Source organism: Sarcophilus harrisii, chromosome 3, assembly GCF_902635505.1.
Source record: "Sarcophilus harrisii chromosome 3, mSarHar1.11, whole genome shotgun sequence".
Taxonomy (NCBI): Eukaryota; Metazoa; Chordata; class Mammalia; order Dasyuromorphia; family Dasyuridae; genus Sarcophilus; species Sarcophilus harrisii.
Window position 1 is genome coordinate 359,211,653 of NC_045428.1, and position 21,218 is coordinate 359,232,870.

Consider the following 21,218-nt stretch of genomic DNA (forward strand, 5'->3'; position numbering starts at 1 on the left):
CCCACAGACAGGTGGGGGGGATATTTTCCCCCTCCCCCCTTTTCACCCAAGCTGCTCTGCCCTTCACAGGGTCACAGGGTTCCCCCCAAAGCCCAGGAACACGCTTTGGTCATTTTAACAAAGTCTTCTGCGCTGGGATTCTAGCCTAGGAGGGTTTTACACACTTGCGGTCAGCGAGGGCCATCCAGCCCCACTACACTACTCCAGGCTACTCTTCCCTCGCACCTGTCCTGACTCCAGTCAGGAAGTGCCAGGATCCCCACCACAGAGGCTGGAGGTGGGGTTGGGGGGTGGGGTATCCTGTTATGGGCTCTCACCCTGGGAGTGGTTCACCTGGGAAAGGAGCTGACCTCGCTGGGATGGGGGGGGGAGGGGCAGAGGACTGGGTCGGGGGCGACGGGAAAGGAGCGCCCCCCCCTCCGGGGGCGGGGAGCCGAGCATTCGGCTGGGGAGGGGTCCCGGGCAGGGGCCCGGCGTACCTTGGCTTTGTTGAGCAGGAGCCCCACGAAGGTGGAGAGCAGCAGAGAGCGGGGGAGCGGGGCACGGGGCCGCAGCTCCTTCCCGAAGGCGGGGAAAGGGGCTGCGGGGGGCTCCTCGGGCAGGGTCACGGTGTACGAGGTGCGCATGCTGGGGGGCGGGCCGGCCGGCGGGGGATTCAGCTGCGCTCCGCTCCCCTCCCCCCACAGACGTTAGTCGGCAGCGCGAGGGCCGGACGGGAGACCCCCCTCGAGGCTGGCCCGGAGACCCTGGCGGCCGCCCGAGCTGGCAGCTTGCGCCGCGGGCGCGCGCTCCTCTAAGCCGGTAACCGCTCCCGAGCCCGGCACCGCCGCCACCGTCAGCACTCCCGCCGACGCTGCCGCCTCCCCCGTTGCCGCCGCCGCCGCCTCCGCCGCCGCCGCCGCCGCTCCCAGGGGGCTAGCGAGACCCGCCCCCCACCCCCCAAAAGTCCTCTGCTGCCTGCTCGGTTACTCGCGCAGCCAACCGACCGAGCGACTGTCCGACTCGAGCGGCCCTGAGGCTCGAGCCCGCTGACGTCACGAAGGGGCGGGGCCGGGCGGGCCACTGTGGAGGGAGCGCAGGAGGGGAGCAGGAGGCCCCGGGGCTGGGGGGCGCGCGACCGCCTGAGACCTCGAGAGGCCGTTGGCGTGCGCTCGGCCAGCCCAGGCCCCTGCCCCACGCGAGGTCCATTCCCTAAGGAAGGACAGGGTTGGGGACAGGAGGGGTAGAGGAGGGGGACTGCCTCAGTGAGGGGCGGGAGAGATCTGGGGCCTACTAGGATCCCCTCTCCCAACTCTCTAGTTTTCGAGGCAGGGGGCACAGTCCCAGGTTTTAAGGCTGCAGGGGATCTCAAAGGTCATTTAGTCCAATTCTCTCATTTTACAGATGAAGAAACGGAGGCCCTTGCACAGGGCCAAACAGATAGTAAGCATCGGACCGGAATTTGAGCGCTGCATTTAGAGTCTTGGAATTCCGCAAAGATAGGGTTCATTTTAGATGCCCAAAATCAGACCTGGAGGCAAAATGACAAAAGCCATACAGAAAGGACACTGCTGGCACTAGCATTGTTATCTTCAATACAAAATACAGTGCCTTTTGTCCGGGGTGGGCAAAAGTTCACTGGAGGAAAACCATCTTTGCCATGACCACGGAGAAATGCTCCCTGATTGGAAGCTTCCCACTTCTCCCCAAAGCCATACTTACCCTCCCTTACCCTGGCTCTCCCATATCTAGTAATAATATTTTATGAGCTACAGACTGACCTAGAGAGAAGCTCATAGCCCTGGTGCACCAAGCACACATGTCAAGAATCCCCAAGGGTATTTATGGGGAAGAGGGTGGGAAAGAGACACAATTTTCTGCAAATGTATTTTCAGCTAGGTCAGAAGTTGGTGTCTCATCTTTTATTGCCTGCATACTACCTTGGGGCCTCCTGATTCTAGAAAATTTTATCTCTTGACTCTATATCCCTCCCCCTGGGTGTTGCACATGGACCTGCCTGGAGAAAGTATCTTGTTTGGAGCTCGTAGGCTATATTTAGCAGCATTTAAAAATATTCAGAGAGGCGGCAGTGTGTGCTATTACTCATCTGTGGGCTCCTTCTGTTCCTCTCATAAAAACAGGCCTGCTCATATTCACATGTACACAAATGGTGCCCACATGGCCACAGCACACGGGTAATATGTCCTGTACGCATGCATGAGATATACACTGTTCATTTGCTACCCAGAAACCTTCATGTCGAAGTCAGGAAAACTGGGTTGTCTCCCCCTTCGGCTAGCCCCAAGGAAGGGGGAAGTGGGGATGATGAGAATGAGTTTGTGCTAGGCCTGAAGACATGTATCAGGCATCATGTGACTATATGAATATTAAAGGTACCACACCACATCTAGTCTTAATCAGTTTATAACTGGACAGCTGCAATAGCTTCTTTCCAGGCTTTCTACTTCTAAACACTCTTTTTTCTGATTCATCATACACATTGCCGTAATAACTATTTGTTCCTTATGCACTGTTAGATCATGTCATTTTTCTGTGCTTAGAAATCAGGTTTTTATTGCCTCATGTTAAATCAAAACTCTCACTTCCCTTTCAGATGGGTCCACTAATTGCTTACTATCTCATCATCCTTGCTTTTCCCAATTTCCTGCTGTGAGCCAAGCAAACCCCCACACTGTACTCTTCACGCAACCTGACTTCTCCCACTTCATCCTATCTTTGCACAGATGCGCCTCTCTGGGAAAACCTTCCCTTTTTCCTGCCAGTCCATGGCCCTTTTCCTCCTTCCAAACTCACCTCCTCCATGAAACTTTCGAAATGTTACCCACTCACTTAATTTTTAACACTTCATTAACCACATCTCCTTCAGCAATTAAGCACATAGTTTAAACAGATGATATTAATTTGCATCTGGTTATGTTTTGTGTCATCAAGTCTTTTGTATTTGCTTTTCTGGGTGAATCTTTTGTTATGGCTGTCTGTGAGATGAAAACTGAAGGTCACAGATGCCCACTTCTTTAGGAATTGAGCAATAAAATAGGGTGTGTGAAGGAACCTATAGTGTGTTGGGTGTCAGCTTATGAGTGTTTTGGATTAAGTGCCTGAAAATCCAGCAACTTCTTGAGTAAAGGTGTCCAGGTATGTCCTTTCTCAAAAGCAGATGGACCCCTCCTGCTGTGGTCAAGAGTTGGCTTATCTGCCGTGGGACATTGGCAAGAGGGAAGGATTCTAACAGACAATAGTAGAGGACCATTATATAGTGAATGCTTTACATAATTTATGTTATTGGGTCCTCGATATTCTAGGTATTATTATCCCCATTTTGTAGATGAGAAAACTGTAGCTCGGAGAATTTAAGTAACTTTTCCAACGATCTAGAACTGAACTCACTTTTTTGTAGTTCCAAATCCAGTTCTTTCCCCAACTATCATGTACCTTCTATCCTTTCTCAGAAAGAGCAGCCATATTCTGTACTCTTCTCCTTTCTCCTTGGTCAAAGAGAGTTAAGGAAGATAACTAAAGAGATTGAAAACTTTGCTGGGAGCTTAAGACACAGAATATGACAAAGGAGATTCACAGACCAAGAACTGGAAAGCACCTTAGAGGTCATCTGGTTTCAATCATTCTCAGCTATGTGATCATAGTTCCCTTTCCTGTGCCTTGAAAAAAATAAGTTACTCTGAGTAGGACCAATCTCAGCAGACCAAGACAGTCATTCCTCTCTGTACCTATTTGTTCTGCCTAAGCTTCTTGAGAGCAGGTATGCTTGTTTTCTACTTCCCTTGCAACTGGCTACAATGTTTAAATCCAGGTTTCTGTCAATGACTCTGACTATCTCCTTCAAAGCAAACCAGGTAAAAAAATCCCTATGATTCCAGGCCACCAGATGCTGCTGACTGAGGAAGTCTGGGAAGAATGACCAGAGATTTCTGAAACTCACAAACCCTAGGAAGTGATAGTTTGGCACCTGTTTGGTTTCACTCTAGGAGAGGATAGGGGTTCTTCTATTGTCTATGGGGCTCTAGAATTAACTCCTCAGAGATAAGTAGAACCCTAGTTCCCTATATTCTTTATAGCCTATCTGCTGATGGCCAGCTGTCCACACTTGCCACTCCCCTCCATTGCTCCTCTATCCCTCCTCTCCATAACTTCTAGGAAGAAGGTTATTGATAGGCGGTAGCAAGTCTGAATTCCATTGCACCCTGGGGGAAAGTAGCTTGCGTCAGTAAGATTTCAGAGGCTGGCAAATAGTCCCTTCTCCAGTTACACCTGGGTTCATCAGGAAGTCAGTTCCAAGTATACAGTGAGGTGAGTGGGGGCCACGTGTCCAATCCTGGGCTCTGGACATCGTGTTCATTTCCTAATCCTGATGATCAGTGAAGCGATTCCCCCACAGGCAGGGAACATTCTCTCAGACCTTGATTAACCCTTGCATTGCTGGTGCCAGTTCTGTCAGTCACTGGATCTGGATGGGGGGTGGGGAGAGAATGTGTGTGTGAGGAATTAGATGGCAAAGAAGGTGCTCTTCAAAGACTGAGAAAATGAGGCCTGTTAACTCCTTCTAACTTTTCTTTCTCTGGCAGCTTAAAGGCCAAGAACCTGAAGCCTGGAAAGACAAAACAGGGCCTCTTATTTTAACTTTCCTTAGCTGAAGTCCTTCCATCAGTCAGGCAGCACTGGATGTGTTTTCTCAAACTCAAATATTCAGAGGCCCAACTAAGCACATACCATTGGATGAATGCACATCTGACTCTTGGCATCTGGCTTTTTCTCCTAGTTAGGGGACCCTCAGCTCTTACTTTTTCTATTAGCAGACTTTCCAAACTTGTCAAACTCTAATTCAATCAAACCTTCAGGGATAGCAACACAGCTAATTAGGAGAGGGGGGGGATAGTATCAGTGCTGCGGAGAAGGCCTCAAGATGTCAGGCTATCACTCTGGAGAAACGAGACAATAAGGGTAAGCATTTATAATAATTTGGTTGAGTCAAGAGAGCCAAGGAGAAGGAAGAGGAGGAAGAGAGGAAGGTCAAACCATTCACCGAGGCACTCCTAGGACAGTTCCTGGTGTCCTTATTTGCCCTGTCTTGGAGTAACCCTTGGTTCAATTCAAGTCCAAAGTCCCATCTGAGAGGGTGGGAATAAAGCTATGTGACTGATTTATTGCCTGGGTGGCATTTGCTACCGAGCATCTGGAAACCCAGGCCTTGGTTACTGAGTCAGCAGCCCTAGGGGGCAAAGAGAACCCAGGTATTCCTAGACTTGGACTTCTGGAGCTTGACTGCAGAGACTGAGACACAGAAGTTAGGTGAGCAGGGGTGGGGAAGCCATGCAAGAAAAGTCGGTGTGAGGAAGGAGGAGGGGTGCTTAGGGCCCGCCCGGTTCATTCCTGGCTTCCAATGGAGGAGTGGTGATGAGGAATGGGGCAGGTGTCCAGCCTGGTGACTTTGTCCTCTGGAGGGACTTCGGATAACAAGCACCTCCTGTCTGTTCCTTTCTGCTCTACTTTGTTCCCTGGGGAGAGTGAGCTGAGTTGAACAGAAGAGGCTCAGTGCCAAGGGCCAGGAGAGAGAGCAGCTGGAGGGGGTGGAGCAGAGGTGGATTAGGAGGGATTGTAGGGGGTTAAGGCATAGACCTGGCAGGACTCTGGAGAACAGCTTGTCCTTCCATAGGCCTAGGGAACATTAGAGGTGTAGTAGATAGGATGGGATGACAGCGCTCTGGGTATTGAGGCTTTCACTTTGCTAGCAAAACCAGGAACCACCTGTGCTGGCTTGATTCCCTCTTTGGGTTTTGCTTTTACCTGCTCTGGGCCCATCTTCCTGTATTTCAAGAACAGCTCCCACTCCACTGGAAAGCTTTTCTCTGGTACTGAATTCTCTTCTCCTTCCTTGCTAGTTTGCTAATTTTTAGAGTATGCTTGTCACATTTCAGAGGCATTAAGGACAGGAGGAGGGGGTAGAGGAAGAAATCTAGAGCTTCCGAATTCTTCCACAGCTGTTTCTCATTCTTCTTTTGGCCTCATTTTCTTTATTTGTTGCAAATAGATACTATACCATCAGAATAGAGTGAAGTCCTGATATTATTATTAATGAGGTGAAAACAGTTTTTTTTATTATCTTCAGTGTCAGGGGCTGCTGTGATCATCCTTACAAAAAGCAAAAGTACCCCCTGTAGCCTAACTACTGCCTTTCTCTTATGTTATCAGTAACCAAGTCTTTCTAAATATTCACTGTAGCAATTTATCCTTCACAGTATTCCTAACTAGGAAGAAAGACAGCCGCCAAACTTAAAATCAAGAGGAAGGAAGTTCAACCTAAGTCAGGTTAATTCTCCTAATCTTTTGAATATTGCCATCTCTGCATTTTTATTCACGATGACACGAATGTCTTTTGCATATTGGAATTCACATCCTTCTTCAAGCTCAAATAGGAATACTAATGCCTAATCTTACTCATAATGACCCTAGCTGGAAGTGATCTCTGCCCTTTAAATTTTATAGCATTTTCTTTCCTTCACTCATTCGGTTTTTTATTAAAATACAGCTACCTATTACAATAGGGGCAGCTAGGTGGCGCAATGGACAGCGTCAGGCCTGGACTCAGGAGGACAATTTTTCAGAGTTCATATCTGGCCTCAGACACTTATTAGCCATCTAACCCTGAGCAAATCACTATCCATGTTTGCCTCCGTTTTCTCTTCTGTAAAATGATGTGAAGAAAGAAATAGCAAGCCACCCTAGCATCTCAGCCAAAAATTCCCAAATGAGGTCAGGAATAGTTGGACATGACTGAAAAGCAACTGAACATCTACTACAATGAGTTATTTCTACTATAAGATTTTAAGGGCTGTGGCTCATTCGTGTTTGCATCTCTCACAGCACCTAGTGCAGTGCTAGGCACACACAGGAGTCACTTGATAAATGTTTGTTGATGGCCTGAATAAACTAAAAGATGTGATTACAAAGTATCAACTTGCCAATAGCATAGACTTATTAGAGGAAGTAGTCTTTTTCCCATTCTAAGCTGCATATGAGAAAGCTCTCTCTTGCATCAGGGAAAAAAGGGGGAGAAGGAAGGAAAGGTTTTGAATATTACACAAGCTGGCCCATCAGGTTTCTTTCTCTGCTAACATTTTCTCAAGTGGATGGGTAAACTGTCAGATTTACATTCTTATCTATTTCCCTGACTTCAAAGATAACCTCTAGATACCTGAATCCCAAATCTACATGTGGAGTTCTGGTCTTGCTCCATTGCACATTGTCAACTGCCTGCTGTCATCAAGGCTGTTTGGTTTAGTAGAAAGTTTATCAGTTTTGGAGTCAGAGGAGTGGTATTCAAGTCCTGCTCCAGAACTTGGAGCCTTCATGATCTTAGACAATTCACCAACCCTCTCTGAAAAATAAGGGAGTTGTGTCAGATGATCTCAAGTCCCTTCCAGTCAGAAATCTATGATCCTCTGATCTTCACTAGGATTCCCCTTCAGTTTCTCAAACTCAGCATGTCCCATATTGAATTAATTTTCTTTCTCTCTAAACTCAGCTTTTCTCCAAACCTCCTATTGTGTCTAGAATAAAATACAGATTTCTCAGCCTGGCTCTGACCTACCTTATGGTGTTATCTCATGTTATTCCCCTATTGCATGTATTCTACATTCCAGCCAAGGAAAAGTTATTCCTTGAACTTTGCATTTTATTTCCTATCTTGTGTCTTTGTACAAGGCTGTTCGCTATATTCCCTTTATCTTTGTTTCCAAGAATCTTTATTTTCTCTCAAGGTTCAGATTATGTTCCACTGAATTGGCATTCTTATGGTAAACAGAGGGGCTGGTATTTTATCCTTAGGCAACTGGGACCCATTTCTTCCTTCAAAAATAGAATTATCTTTCTTCAGATATAACCTTGCATTTATTATCTATCTGAATATATCCCTTACTCCCATTCAAAAGAGTGTAAGTTTCTTGAGGGCAGAAGCTATTTTATTTTTGGTTTTGAATATCCAGTCATGCTAGAATGGACATTTAATATTTGTTGATTTGAATTTCTTTCCAGTCTTGGCTTGCTTAATTCTGAATTTTAATTTCCTTCTAGATATCTAATCCATCATGACAATGATGGAAAATGTCATCATGACATTGATGGAAAATATATCATTGTTATAAATGGTAACTTCCATTTAAAACAGTACTTTACAGTTTGAAAAGCACTTTAACATGCATTATTTGCTATCTGACCAGTCCTCAGATTTATCAAGTTTCCAAATCTAAACAACTGGGAAGTTGGGGGGCAGAAGGCTGGATTGGATGGCCTCTAAGATGCTATAATGACTTATCTACCACCCTCCTCAAGTCTTTCCTTTCTTCTATTCTGATTTCTTTGAATGGTCCATCCATCTTCCTTTCAATCACCTAGGGTCAGGACCTGAGAGTTTTACTTTGACTTTTTACCATCTTTTACCTGTGTGTCTTGACAATAGCCACTTCTGCAATATCACTTTCTTTACACTCTTCCATTACAATTCATTCATTTATTCATTACATTCAATCATTCATTCAATCAACAAACTTTATTAAGTACCAGCTCATGCTAAGCTCTGGGCTGGATCTGTAGCTATAAAGACAAATCCAGCATAATTCAAGCCCTACTTACATTCCACTGCGAGAAAATACCACCAACAGAGAAAAGTAAATAAAGAATATGTACAAAGGGAATAGAATTTCTTGGGAGGTGGGGTGGTGTGGAAAAGGAGTTCTAGCAACTGAGGGAAATCAGGAGAATTCTCATATCTGAAGTAGTCCTTGAAGGGAGCCTCAAAGGAAATTAGGAATTCTCTGAGGCTGAGTGAGGAGGGAGTATGTTCCAGGCATGGAGATAGGGGATGGAATATCATATTCTAGAAAACAACAAGAAGACTTGTTTGCCTACAACACAATGTAGTAAAGGGAGCAATATGCCTGGAGAGGTAGGCTGAATTCAGACTGAGGATGCCAAAGAGAGGGATTTTTATTATATCTTCAGGCAACAAGGACTCACTTCTTGAACAAGGGACCAACATGGTGAATCCCGTGCTTTAGGAATATTAATCTGACAATTGTGTAAAGGTTAGATTGAAAAGGAGAGATTGGAAACAGGGCTACTTCAACTGTTTAGGCCAGAGATAATGAAGACCTGAAAAACCCTCAAAAAGTCCTGTATCTTTCATTCTTTCATCACCTCTGCTTCAGACTAACTAGTGCAAACTAACTAACTAGTGACCCCTTGGTCTTAAGACTCTTTTCCCTTGAAGCAAGCAGCCTGAAGTTAAAAGACCTGGGTTCAACTGTTAATTCAAACAACTTGCTAGCTATGATCATTATGTCACTTAATCTATGAGCCTCAGTTTCTTCATATGTAAAATGAGAATAATAATACTTGTAGTATATTTCAGAGGGTTGGGAGACTTAATGAGCTAATAATGTATACTGAACACTTAGCAGGCTTTAATTTGCTACATAAATGGTAATTGAAGAGTAGCCTGGTATAGTAGATAGAGGGCTAGACCTGAAGTCATATATGAACCTGGGTACAAATCTTACCTCTTGACATTAGTTGTGTGACCACAGGCAAATAACTTAAGTTCAGAGTCTTGGACAAATCCCTTTTATTTCTCTAAGTTATGGAGTCTTTGGTGAAGGGAATTCCTATGCTGATGAAATCACAGATTCATCTATTCATTCATCCATCCTTTTCTCCTTCTTTCCTGACTCCCTCTCTCACAGAACTCTAGGTTTCTCCAGGGCCCTTAGCACACTTTATCTTGTAATAGATTTATCTTTTTACATGTCCTTACTCCTTTGTGATTTTAAGCTCCTTGAGAACAGGAACCATGTTTTATTTCATATCTTTATGCTCTCAATGTCTAGCATAGCACTTTGCACAGAGGAAGAGCTTACTAAATATATGTTTAAAAAGCCAGAGGACTGTTTTGCTACTTGAGAATATTGTGGTTTACTCCCAGTAATGAAGGAAGGATTTTCAGGTCTTCATATCTGCACCAGTGGAATTTGTTACTTCACTACTTCCTTCTCTGGTGCAAAGCTGAAGCTGTTCTAGAGGTCTAGAACTGAGAGGATAATGACACTTTTGTAGGAGATCCAAACAATTAGAACTCAGTCCATATGATAAGTTATGACATATATCCACTGACAAAAATATAAAAATTATATATATGTATATACACAAAATAGTCTCTGTTCATTAAATACTTATGTCATGACATTATCGCCTACTACTCCCTTAGATGAACACTCTGCTATGACCCAAATGATTTAATGTCCCCCTACCCACACTTTGTCCCATTCCATCTTCCCACATTGGTATTCTTTGCCTCAGATGTCCCACCACACGTATCCCCAGTTATTTAAGTCTTATTGGCAGCTAAGTGGAGCAGTGAGTGGAGTGCTAGGCCTGGAATCAGGAAGACGAGTTTAAAAACTGGTCTCTGGACAAATTATTTTACCTCTCTCTGACTCAGTTGCTTCAACTGTAAAACATGATAAGACTATCTATTTCCCCAAGATTGGGGATTAAATGAGATAATCTTTAAAGCATTTAGCTTAATAAATAGGTGCTTTATATATTTTTCCTTCTTTCCCATCGCTAAATAAAGGCCAGACAAAGTTAAATCTTTTCTGTCCATCCTGTCCACAATAATGTGTTCCTCGTCTTAATTCCTAAAGCATTGATCTCTGTACTATTTGGATCTTATTTTGGTGACTGCTATAAATCTACACCCAATCTTCCAAAAACAATATAAGCTCCTTGACAACAGGAAGTCAGCGTTACCCGTCTAGTTTACCCAACAGGAGACTGGCCAATAAATATTTATCGATGAGAGTATCAGGCTGTCAGTGTCATGACATGTTCTATGTTTGTATGTATTCTGGCTTTATAAAAATCTGTCATGATAGTCCTAGATCACATACTAAAAGAGTTCAGAGGACAGAGAAGTGACACCAACTCTTGAATATTCTCCACGTAAGTCCTTTCCTCAGAACTCCTATGCATTCTATACAAAACAAGTCACGAGCATGTTTCAAAGCCCCACATGAAGTTTCTCTGCCATTTTTAGATTTATGAAACAGCAGTTAAGTAATTTAATAAGCCCAGTTGTCCAAAGAGATGACTCTGAAAGCCAGCTTGTCATCTCTGGCTTCCCCAACTGATGACCTGGGATTCATTAGACAGCTAAGTATGGGAACACGACCCCAGGTGAAAATGGGGAAGAAGAAAAAGAAAGTAACAGCTGAAAAGCAGGCTGGCCCCTCTTTTTGCCTAGAAGTTTTCCTTCTGACCTCTTTCCCACCCAACAAGAAGTGGGGGAATTCCAGGTGCGATGGTGATCTGGGGTGATAGGGAGCTACACTTGGTCCTGGCCCAGAAAGGGTCTTGAGGCCTTAATATACAGGTCAAGAAGAATCAGTGGGGTTTTTTGGAGACCCTGGGGTCTGGCAGGCTCCACGGAAAAGGAGAGGATAAGAATAGCAGTGGTTCTGGAGGCTCTGCATTCCTGAGAGCGTCACCCAGCTCCTCCTCCTTTCCCCTCTCCCCTACCTCCCCAATCCTATAACACAGCTTACCGAAGCCAGGGTTCAGCCAGGGACAGGAGTGGGCTAGGTCTCCTCACTCTCTCATCAAGCACTGACCAATAGGGAGCCTAGTCATATTGTGACACCCTCCCCCTATTCCTACTCCCTCCCCTCAACAAGGCCTTAGGAGTGATAGCAATGGAGGTTAGAAAGTTTTCCACCCTTATGGCCCATCTCAACCAGCACAGTACGTAAAGTTCCTTGGTGATCCTCCCCACCCCTTGGGGGGACTGCCCTCCCAGCCTTGGTGCCCATAGGGTTAACTCACCATAACATCCCGCCCTGGGGAGGTGGAAGGGCTGGAGCCCTTGCCCTTTTCCCACAGGCTATAGCGGCCACTTGGTCTGTAGGTGGGGCTGAGGGTCTCCAGGGTCCTTGGGGCTGGGGTTGGCCCCTGGCTGACATTACCCTTGCGCCCGTAGTTCTCCAAGTAGTCCGATAGGTACTCTGATCGACTGGCCGCCTGGTACAGCCCCTGTAGGGCACACAACTCCTTTCGGGTCCGGGCAAGCATTGGGCTCCGCCCTGGCCCAGGATCCATCCTATAGGTATCTGTGGTCCGGAGGCCAGAGAAATCTCGGGCCAGGTCCAAGTGACTGTTAGACTTCTTCTGGGTCAGGGGCACTACCTGGTCCCGGGGATTTACAGGCAAGTAGTTGAGAGACCCGCTGGGCATTCCATAAGGCATGTTGCTACCTCCATTGAGTCCACTCCCAGAAGGCCGCTCACTGATCCTGCTTTGGCTCTCCCCTCTTTTGCTACCTCCGACCTCCGACCTCAGCATGGGACGGCCTCGGTCATAGTCCAGGAGGGAGGCAGGGCCATAGGTACGGGGTCGGGTGTTGAGAAATCCAGAGGGATGTGCTGGCTTGAAGCTGAGTTTCTCCTTCTCCAGGAAGGATGCAGCCAAGTTGGCTCCATAGGAGGAAGGGGTATAGGTCCCATAGCTGGACTTTGAATAAGGGGTGTCTGTGTAGCGTGATGAATCTGTGTAGCGCTTCAGGGTGGAGGAGAGCTGGGACATCCTTCAGGGTGAAGCTCAGTGGGGGCTGGGAGCGGCATGGGCTGTAAGAGAAGGGAAGCAGCTGTCAAAGACAGCCTTCTAGGACTAGGGGCCCTCCCCCCCCCCATTCCCATCTATCCCCTTCACATCCCTCTCCTCAGCTGGGCCTCTGTCTGAGCTCTCAATTGCAACCAAAACATAGACCACCTATCAGATTTGTACACTGAGACATGAATGCACAAAGATACACACAGACATATGACATGACTCTAAAATAATGAGATTAGCTAACTGATTATGGGCAAGTCACTTAACTCTTTCTGGGCCTCCCTCTCCTCAAGGCTGGATGCAATGATCTCTAGGACCCATTCAGCTCTGACAGTCTCAGAGTGATTTATTACTTAGAGAGGCCACCTTTTAATCTTACAGTTAGAGACACACACACACACACACACACACACACACACACACACACACACAACTCAGCCCTAGTCCCCTCCATGACACACACAGTCCCACATAAAGTCCCATTCCTAGCCATGCTCTTAGATAAGTTTCCTGGAGGAGCTGATGGAGTTAAAGGGGGTTGTCGAAACTTTCCTTTTAAACTAAGGATTCCAAGACACTCCACTCAGGAGACAGCAGACACATGTCCCTTTGAGGGTAGAAGAAGCATCCTTCTGATATAAGCCATGAGTCCAGCCCTGGCATGACAGATGAGCTTAACCCATCTTAGAATCATAGAATGTTAGAAACATTTTAGCAATCCAATTGTTTTATTTTAGAGATGGAGAAAATGGGGCTCAGGGAGGAAGCCACAAAGCTCGTGGGTGGCAGGCCCAGGAACCATAATCCAGGTCTCCTAACTTAGATGCTTATTGCCTGCATGACTCTAGCCCTGGAAATCCCTGGATCTCATTTTCCTCATTTGTAAAAATGAAAGCCGAGGCCTGGAGAGCCTCTCAGGATCCCTCCAACTCCAGATCCATGATCCTCTGAACGCTTAAGTCCAATGTTCTTTCAGTCTCGGCACTGCCAGAGTCCAGGCAGTACCAGAACCAGTAGCCCGGCCTAACCTCTGGGGCTCTTTTACCTAGCATTCAGGCCAAGCCCAGTAGAGCATCCTATAGTGGACGGCTGGAAGGGTTTCAGTGAACACCTCCGAGAACCTCCAGCGGAGACGCCAGGGTTTGGCTTGGGCAAAGGAGTCCCCTAGAGGCAGAAATCCAGTAGTGCAGCCAGCCTTGCCTTCTCCCCTGCAGGACCCAGTGTTTGGTCCAGTGGGGATAGGAGAGATCATAGGATTGCAGTCAGAAATGGACAGACACTTAGAAGCATTTAGTCCATCCCACCCCACCCCAAATGAGACCCAGAGAAGGGAGAGACTTTCTGGGATCTGGAACCCCATTCTCTGATCCCAAAGCCGATGTTCTTTCTAGTCTAACTCCTAATATTTTACTGAATGAGGACAAAAAGGGTAGACACAGCCCAGGGAACATATCAGGGCCTCAGCTTAACTCTCCTGCCTCCATGACTAAGGTTCTTTTCCCAAATGGCTTCCTCTCAGCTTCACCTGACTTCCTGGGTTCTGATAGCTAACACAAGTGGGAAATAGAATTATGCAAAATATTCAATATTGGAGGATATGGAATGCACCTTCCTCAATTGTCAGGTCAGAAAAATGAGCCCCACAGAGCTGATCTAATTTGCTTGAGGTCACACGTCTCAGTAAGCATTTATTAAAAAAACAGGTGGCTAGGGACAGGGCTTGGGGCTAGACTCCATCTTCAGGTTGGTTCAGCACTGTGCCCCAACCTCTCCCTTAAAGCTCGAGGCCTTTCCTAGTGTACCTGTACTGAGGACATCCAGACTATCTCCCATAGGACCAGTCTTTCTTGCCAAAGGAACTAGGGAGAGAAAAGTGCTGACAGGACAGGAGATCAAAGCAACTGGGTGTGTTAGTGGATGCTCACACCCCTTTTTCCTTGAAGGCTATCTGGGAGCTCTTTGCGAAACAGCCAGGAAATCAGGACTCTGGGTTTCTTTCTTTTGGCTGTATTGATTCTCTTCTATTTCTCCTCTTCTACTAATGATAAATGGTCTGCCCATTCCTCCCTCCAGAGCTGTCCTAATTCTGCTTTTTCTGTTAGCTTGTCCAGTTGGTTGCCAGTTCTGCCTCCTGATAAGATCAGCCAGGGAGTACTGGGATAGTTGTGGTGGAAGGTACTGGTGAGATATAGTAGGCATTGATTCTGTCTAGCTTTCCCCCCTCCTCTCCTGGGCATTTGAAGGTCTCAGAGCCCAGCCCCCTTTGAAATTAAGGCCAAGCCTCAAATATTTCAGGCTTGTCTGAGATCTCTAGGAAACCAGCCTTGTGGGAGGGGGTATATATTTTGGCAGCAGCTGCAAAAGTATCTAAATGAGGGGTTTAAAGGGATAGCCCTGCCCTGCGCATAGAGCTAATATCCAAAAGGCACTTGGATCTCAAGATTTATGTCCCAGGGTTATCACCAAAGAGTCTCATCCATTCCAGCTGCTGAGTTTTCTCTCACCAGTCTCTTTATTCATTATATACAAATTCCCCTCTCTCAGGGCAGATCAGGGCAGGGCAGGTTTTCTCCCCCTTTTCAGTCCATAAGGAAGAAGAGGCAGATAGAAGGGTTTTATTAAAGGAGAAAGAGAGAATGGTGGGGGAAGAGGGAAGTTGGTCCAGTCCTGCTCTATTTCACTTCTAGAGAACTCCATCAATAATTCAATGTCAGAGAAACTCCAGGCATCAAGAGCCCAGCCCCCTTAAACGAGGCAGCCATTCAGACATGGCAATGTCTCATTCTTTGGGGGATGAGCTCATGGCTCCTCTCCAGCAGCTTTACCACCACCATTACTACCACCATCACATTGGTATTCTGTAGGCCATTGTTACAAGCTCTGAAATTTGATGGACTGTCTTATAACACTGGCTTTTTGGGAGGCCTCAGAGGATGCTTCTGAGATGGTCTGAGAGCACTGGGATATAGCTGGGACAGATGGGGCTGCTGAAACAGGAATTCAAAATTCATGTCTCTCTTTCCCCTCCAACCCAATAACCCAAAATAAAAACAGTTTCTTTTCTTTAGTGCAAGGGCTCCTAATTTGGGGTTCACAGACCCTAGGTTTCATAAGTTCCATGAACTTGGGTGGGAAAAATATCTTTATTTAACTATAATTGGTTTCCTTAGAAATCTTGTGTAATTTATTTGATCCATTTAAAAATATGGTTCTGAGAAGAACTCTAAAGGCTTCACCCAGAATGACTGCCAAAAAATTCCATGGTTCAAACAAAGTGAAGAACCCCTGCACTAATGGAATCCCAGGGGATTTATACATTCTCATTTTCACACTAGTTTAATTATTTGGGTTGGGGCAGTTCTGCCCTCTGGGCAGTTGGTTGTGTAGTAACCTAAGCATTCTCCCTCCCTACAATGCACAAACATCTATACCTCTTCTTGGAAACCTGATGGCATCATGTCTAGGAGGGCACTGGTCTGGGCTGAGGCTACAGGGTACTTTCTAGCCCCAGCCCCCGCTAACTCTGGTCCAGAGGAGAAGACTAGTTCATGTTGGCTCTCTTGGGCATTACCTGGCTTAGGGGTATCCCTGGAGGGTGGCAGAGGTATGGCAGGAGGAGGGTGCTTGGCCTCCTCCTACAGGATAGAGTGCCTCACATGGCTATGAGTCTCCTTGTTGCCACAGGAACCACCAGTACTGAATGGCCCTTTCATGGGGCAGTAAGAAAAGATCCTATTGGCTGGGATCTCTCTCACCCCCAGTATGGGCCCCCCTTATCCATCTCCTCCTCTTGTTTATTCTGGGTTGGCAAGTACTGACATGCAGCTCCTGGCAGACGGGCACCTCCCGTGGTGCCAGTCACTCTGGACACACTGGGCAGCCAAGTTGCCCTAGCTCAGGGTACTTTTCCCTTGCTCCATCTCTCCAGATTGCAGGGTTCTCTTTCTAACTGCCAGAACTCTCTAGCTAAGCTTCTATCCTCTTTGGAGCTGGGTCACTCCCATGTTTCTTCAGAAGGGATAAGGTCCTTCTGGAGCATTTAGGCCAAGTGCTTTCCCTAAGGAGGGGCAGCAGTGTCCCCTTCCCTGGCCTCAGTGCTTCGTAGCCCCTTGTCTCCCCTCTGTCTCGGACAATGAAAGGGCTAGCTTTCTTTGGAGTTGTGGCTACAAGGAAACTACCAAGGTCTCAGGGAGGCTGCCATCTTCCTGGTCCATAGTCTGCGTAGCTGAGAGGGGGCAGGAGGCCCCTGTGGAAGACAGCCCTTCAGATTTTCCACCAGCAGGCAGGTGAAAGTGAAGCCGGGAGCAACCTGAGCCTCAGAACAATACTGATCAGTCAAGATATCATCCAGGAAGACTCCATTTCACTCGTAGTGCCAATCTCCCTCATGATGCCCATGCCATAAGCATCCTGGACATAGCTAGGAGTTCTCCAGACACTGCCATGGGTCTCCCACCCACAACCCTTGCCTCCAAGGTGCCAACAAATTAATTAGATGACTCAAGGGTTACAATTAACCCTGTCACCCCCAGAACAGCCGGCCCGCGTGCATAGGCCATTGTCACTTCCTGTCCCTTACTCGAAGGGTTCCCCAACCTGTCCAGCCAGGGCAGTGACTTACTCAGTGGGAATCCCAAGCACTCCCAGCCCCAAGGGTAAGGGAGGGTGAGAAGCATCCTATGCCCCGGCTGCCATTTCTACCAACCCTTGATCTGTTCTATATATAAGCACCTCCTGGTAATTTCCAGGCCAAATGAATCCCATGATCTGTTGTTCTTGGTTTGGGATAGAGATTTCAAGGAAAGGTTCATGGGAAATCTCCACAGAGGGATCAAGTCCTTGCTCAGGTATACTGGTGCCCTGTGTAGGATGAGCTATGTCCCTGACCTTCCCCATACCAGGTGCTTGGGGGCCTCCTCAGCAATGACCTCACAGCTTCCTAAAGCTACTTGCTAACGGGATTGGAATGTGGTCAGGCTAATGTGCCTTCTATGGAGGGCATGTGGGGTGGGGGGTAAGAAAGAAGCCAGACTATTGTGTTTATCTCTTTTGGGGACAGAAAGGGGAATGTTACCACTAAGTCACAAGGGCCAGTCCAAATCAGATCAGATCTGAGTTCTGGCAGAAAAAGGAACATAGGTAGAGAAGAGGGGGGGGGGGGGATGGTGAATTTATATTCTCACTGGTCAAGGGTTCTGTTTATTCTCAGATTTCCTCCTCTAATTCCAGCCTGCTCTCACCTTCTTCTGGAAAGCTATATGTCTATCAGGGTCTAGCCCATTATATCCTATATGATTAACAAAGTCTGCGTCCTTGAGGGGGAAGAGGGAAAGAATCAGTAAGAAAAATGCAGCCTTCTTAATGTTTCCTACAAGTTTCCTAGGGCCCTGGTGGGGAAAGTGAGGAAGTGGGACCCAAAGATCAGATGAAGGCTTTTACACTAAATAACTGAAGAAGATAAGTATGTGGGCCCAGGGTAATATCTTAGTTGGGAAGCATATCTTCATATTTTCCAGAGAAAACAAAAATGGCGCTAGTGCCCCCAATCATTGCCTCAAAACAAAAATGGCGCTAGTGCCCCCAATCATTGCCTCAAAACAAAAATGGCGCTAGTGCCCCCGATCACTGCCTCAAAATAAAAATGTCGCTAGTGCCCCTGATCACTGCCTCAATATTCCCAAACTTGCTTCATTACTACCATAAACATAAGATGGTACTCCTGGCATTTTAGGAAATATGGAAAAATCCTGAAGAAGAGGTCCCCTAAGTCTATTTCCTAACTGATTCTTTCCATTCCTTGGCCAGATACTTTCTCTCCTCTGCTCTCCATCTCCTAAAGTCTTGTCCTGGCTCACAGCACCAGACCTGGCTAGGTAGATGGATTATCTTCTGCTACCTATACCCGCCACCCCCTCCCCCACCATTCCTCCAGGCCTACTAGCAGGACAGGCACCAGGCAGCAGCAACTATGTATGTTTAGACGCATAGGGGAGTAGCCACTGACCTGTGTCCAGAGGAAAGGGTTTGATCAGGACTCTGGGGGCCTTTCCTTCCCCAGCGGGGCATGGGATGGAGTGGAGAGTGGAGGAGTGAAGCCTGACTCCAGGCTGGGTAATCCGGGGCTCAGGTTACTGGCTCTGATATATATAGCATCTTATCTGACCTCACAGGGATGGCTACTGCAATTCACTCACATTCCAGGATCCAGAGCAACTTAAAGGGGCAGTGCCATGCCCACCCAATAGGAGGTGGGGTGGGGTAGGACTGCCTCTAATGAGCAGGTGCTAGATGTATATGGGGGGGGGGTGACATCAAAGGGAATTGGGGAAGGGCGCAGTAAGAAGTGGTAGAAGGGGTTCAGTACAAAAAAAAAAAAGAGGGAAGGGAACAGGTGTGGGGGGGGCGCTGATGGTAGCTCAGGGTGAAAGGAGGCATAGGACCGAAATTACCGGCAGGTCACAGATTTCTAGGAAGAAAAGAGAGCCCTGCTTCTTCTAAAGTTAAAAAGCAACTCCAAAGCTTTCTTTTATGCATCAACCTGTAAATCCCTTGGTTCTCATAACCAGGGCAGGATCGGTTCCACTGCCATACCAGGGTACAAAGTAGGCTGAACAAATTCCCAGGATGCCGAGTCAAGGAGACGTCAAGCATCCATCCAGGGGCTCAGACCACTGCTGTTTTCTTCAAGCTTAAAAAAGTGGGAAAAGTACAAGGGCCCTGGCAGGTGATTAGACAACTGCCCACCCTGGCAGGTTGATGTGTTTATCTCTTTTGGGGACAGAAAGGGGAATGTTACCACTAAGTCACAAGGGCCAGTCCAAGACAGATCAGACCTGAGTTCTGGCAGAAAAAGGAACATAGGTAGAGAAGAAAGGGGAGGGGGGGTTAGACAACTGCCCCACTGAGGCCTCCCCTTGCTATAGAAAATGTGCCCAAATTTGTAGGGCTCCACCTTTATACCAGATATAGCAGAAAAGAATGGCATTTCTCACCTTTCTAGGCCTTTTTGTCCATCTTGCTCCCCAAGATTTTCACAGTCCTTGGTGCATCCCACCTTCATGTAGGTGTCTCAGGGCACCCGTCTCCACCCTGTCCCCGCTGATGCCACTGACTCAGCACCGGGTCCTGATGATGCGCTCAGGCCCTCATTCCAGTCCTCATTCCCTGACCCCAAGTAGGCACGAATCTACAGCATCAAAGAGGTTGAGTTTCAGCTGTCCCAACCACCTGATCCCTTCTCCAAGTTTTCCTCTCCCTCTCTCTCTCCCCAACTCTACAGCCTCAGGACAACCTGGGCCACGGGGAGTTTCCGAATCTGAGCGCCCACCCCCGACCCCCACTCTTCCCCAGCCCTGAGACGCAGCTCTCACCGGCCGAAAGGCGGGCGTAGAGCCCTACGGGAGAGGGGCAGGAGGGGGGCGCCGCCCGCCTTCAAGCGCTATATAAACGAGTATTGCTGGGAGAGAGCTCATCCTGGGAAGTTTACATCTTGGGTCGGGGGGCGGCTAGGAAGGTACCTCTTCTGGTCAGAGACTGGCAGGAACTCTCTTCCACTAGGTAACCGCCGCCCGCCCCCGCTGGCAGCCCTCACTATCGCCTCTGTCTGTCTCTCCTTCTCCCCCTCCCCCGAGAAAGCCCCCCGGAGGGGGCGGCAAGTGAGCCGCACAGAAGCTTCTTGTCACAATGGGGGCTACGGCGCAGCGCCCCCCTCTGAAAGCTGCCCGGGCACACGCCGCCCGCGGCGCCCCGGACCGGCACGGGAGGCGGCACAGCGGACCCGCGCCCCGGCCCCCGCCCCGCCCCGAGCAGGGGGCACCTACCTGGCTCTCCGAGGGCGGCTGTGGGAAGCCGAGAGCAGGCATGGAGCTGCGGCTAAGTCCCGCCCGACCCTGGCGCGGCGCCGTGAGCAACAGCTGACGCAGGGGGCTCTCCGGCCCAGGCTCCCGCCCGCCTCTCTCCGCCTCCGCCAGGGGCCAGGGAAGCCCTCCCCGGGAGAACAGCGCCGCTCAGTGGGCAATCGCCATTCGCCGTTCCAGGACGTCCCCGTGCGTGCCTCCGTCACTGAGACCTAGAGCGCCCATTGGCTCCTTTTTATTGTGACCTGATGGAGCTCCTCCCAGCCTGGGTTTCCCGGGCAACTGATGTAAACAGAACCACGTGGAAGAGAAGCACGCGGGCTGGAGCGGGTAGAGGCAGGAGGAGGGGGGAGAGAACGTTGCAGAGGGAGAGGAAGGACAGGGCGCGTAAGGGTCTTGGAGGAGAGCCAGAAATGCACTTAAAGGTCATCTGGTTCCACCCTCTCGTTTTGCAAATTATGGGGGGGGCCAGCGCTGCGTCTCTGGGATGCGCCCGGGTGGCCCTCTCACAAGCAACAAAGTTGCCCGGCTCCTCGGGTGCTTTCCTCTCGGTCGGGTGGTCTTTCGTTGCTCTGGGCTCAGCCTTCCCTTCCCCCCTCCGGGAGATGCCAGATCCCCCCCCCCCCCCCCCTGGATGTAAACGGTCTCATTGAAAGTTCTCAGAAAAATGAGGCGGCGCTCAGCGAGGGA

At 48.2% G+C, this 21,218-nt stretch overlaps 1 protein-coding gene across 8 annotated transcripts in view; it reads right to left on the reverse strand.

Moving 5' to 3' along the window:
* The window catches only part of USP2 (ubiquitin specific peptidase 2), a 29,246-nt gene extending 8,358 nt beyond the window's left edge, over positions 1-20,888 (reverse strand). For 2 of the 8 annotated variants that reach the window (XM_031960140.1, XM_031960139.1), the window contains exons 1-3: positions 20,043-20,278; positions 19,665-19,858; positions 11,890-12,686 (exon numbers count right to left, since the gene is read on the reverse strand). In XM_031960140.1, the coding sequence (XP_031816000.1) occupies positions 11,890-12,645 (756 nt within the window). In that variant the 5' untranslated portion in view covers positions 12,646-12,686; positions 19,665-19,858; positions 20,043-20,278. Of the gene's footprint in view, positions 1-479; positions 886-11,889; positions 12,687-19,664; positions 19,859-20,042; positions 20,296-20,492 lie in introns of those variants that run through there. The other 6 variants (XM_031960136.1, XM_031960137.1, XM_031960135.1 and 3 more) reach the window with 6 other exon arrangements.
* Positions 20,889-21,218: the final 330 nt, after the last annotated feature.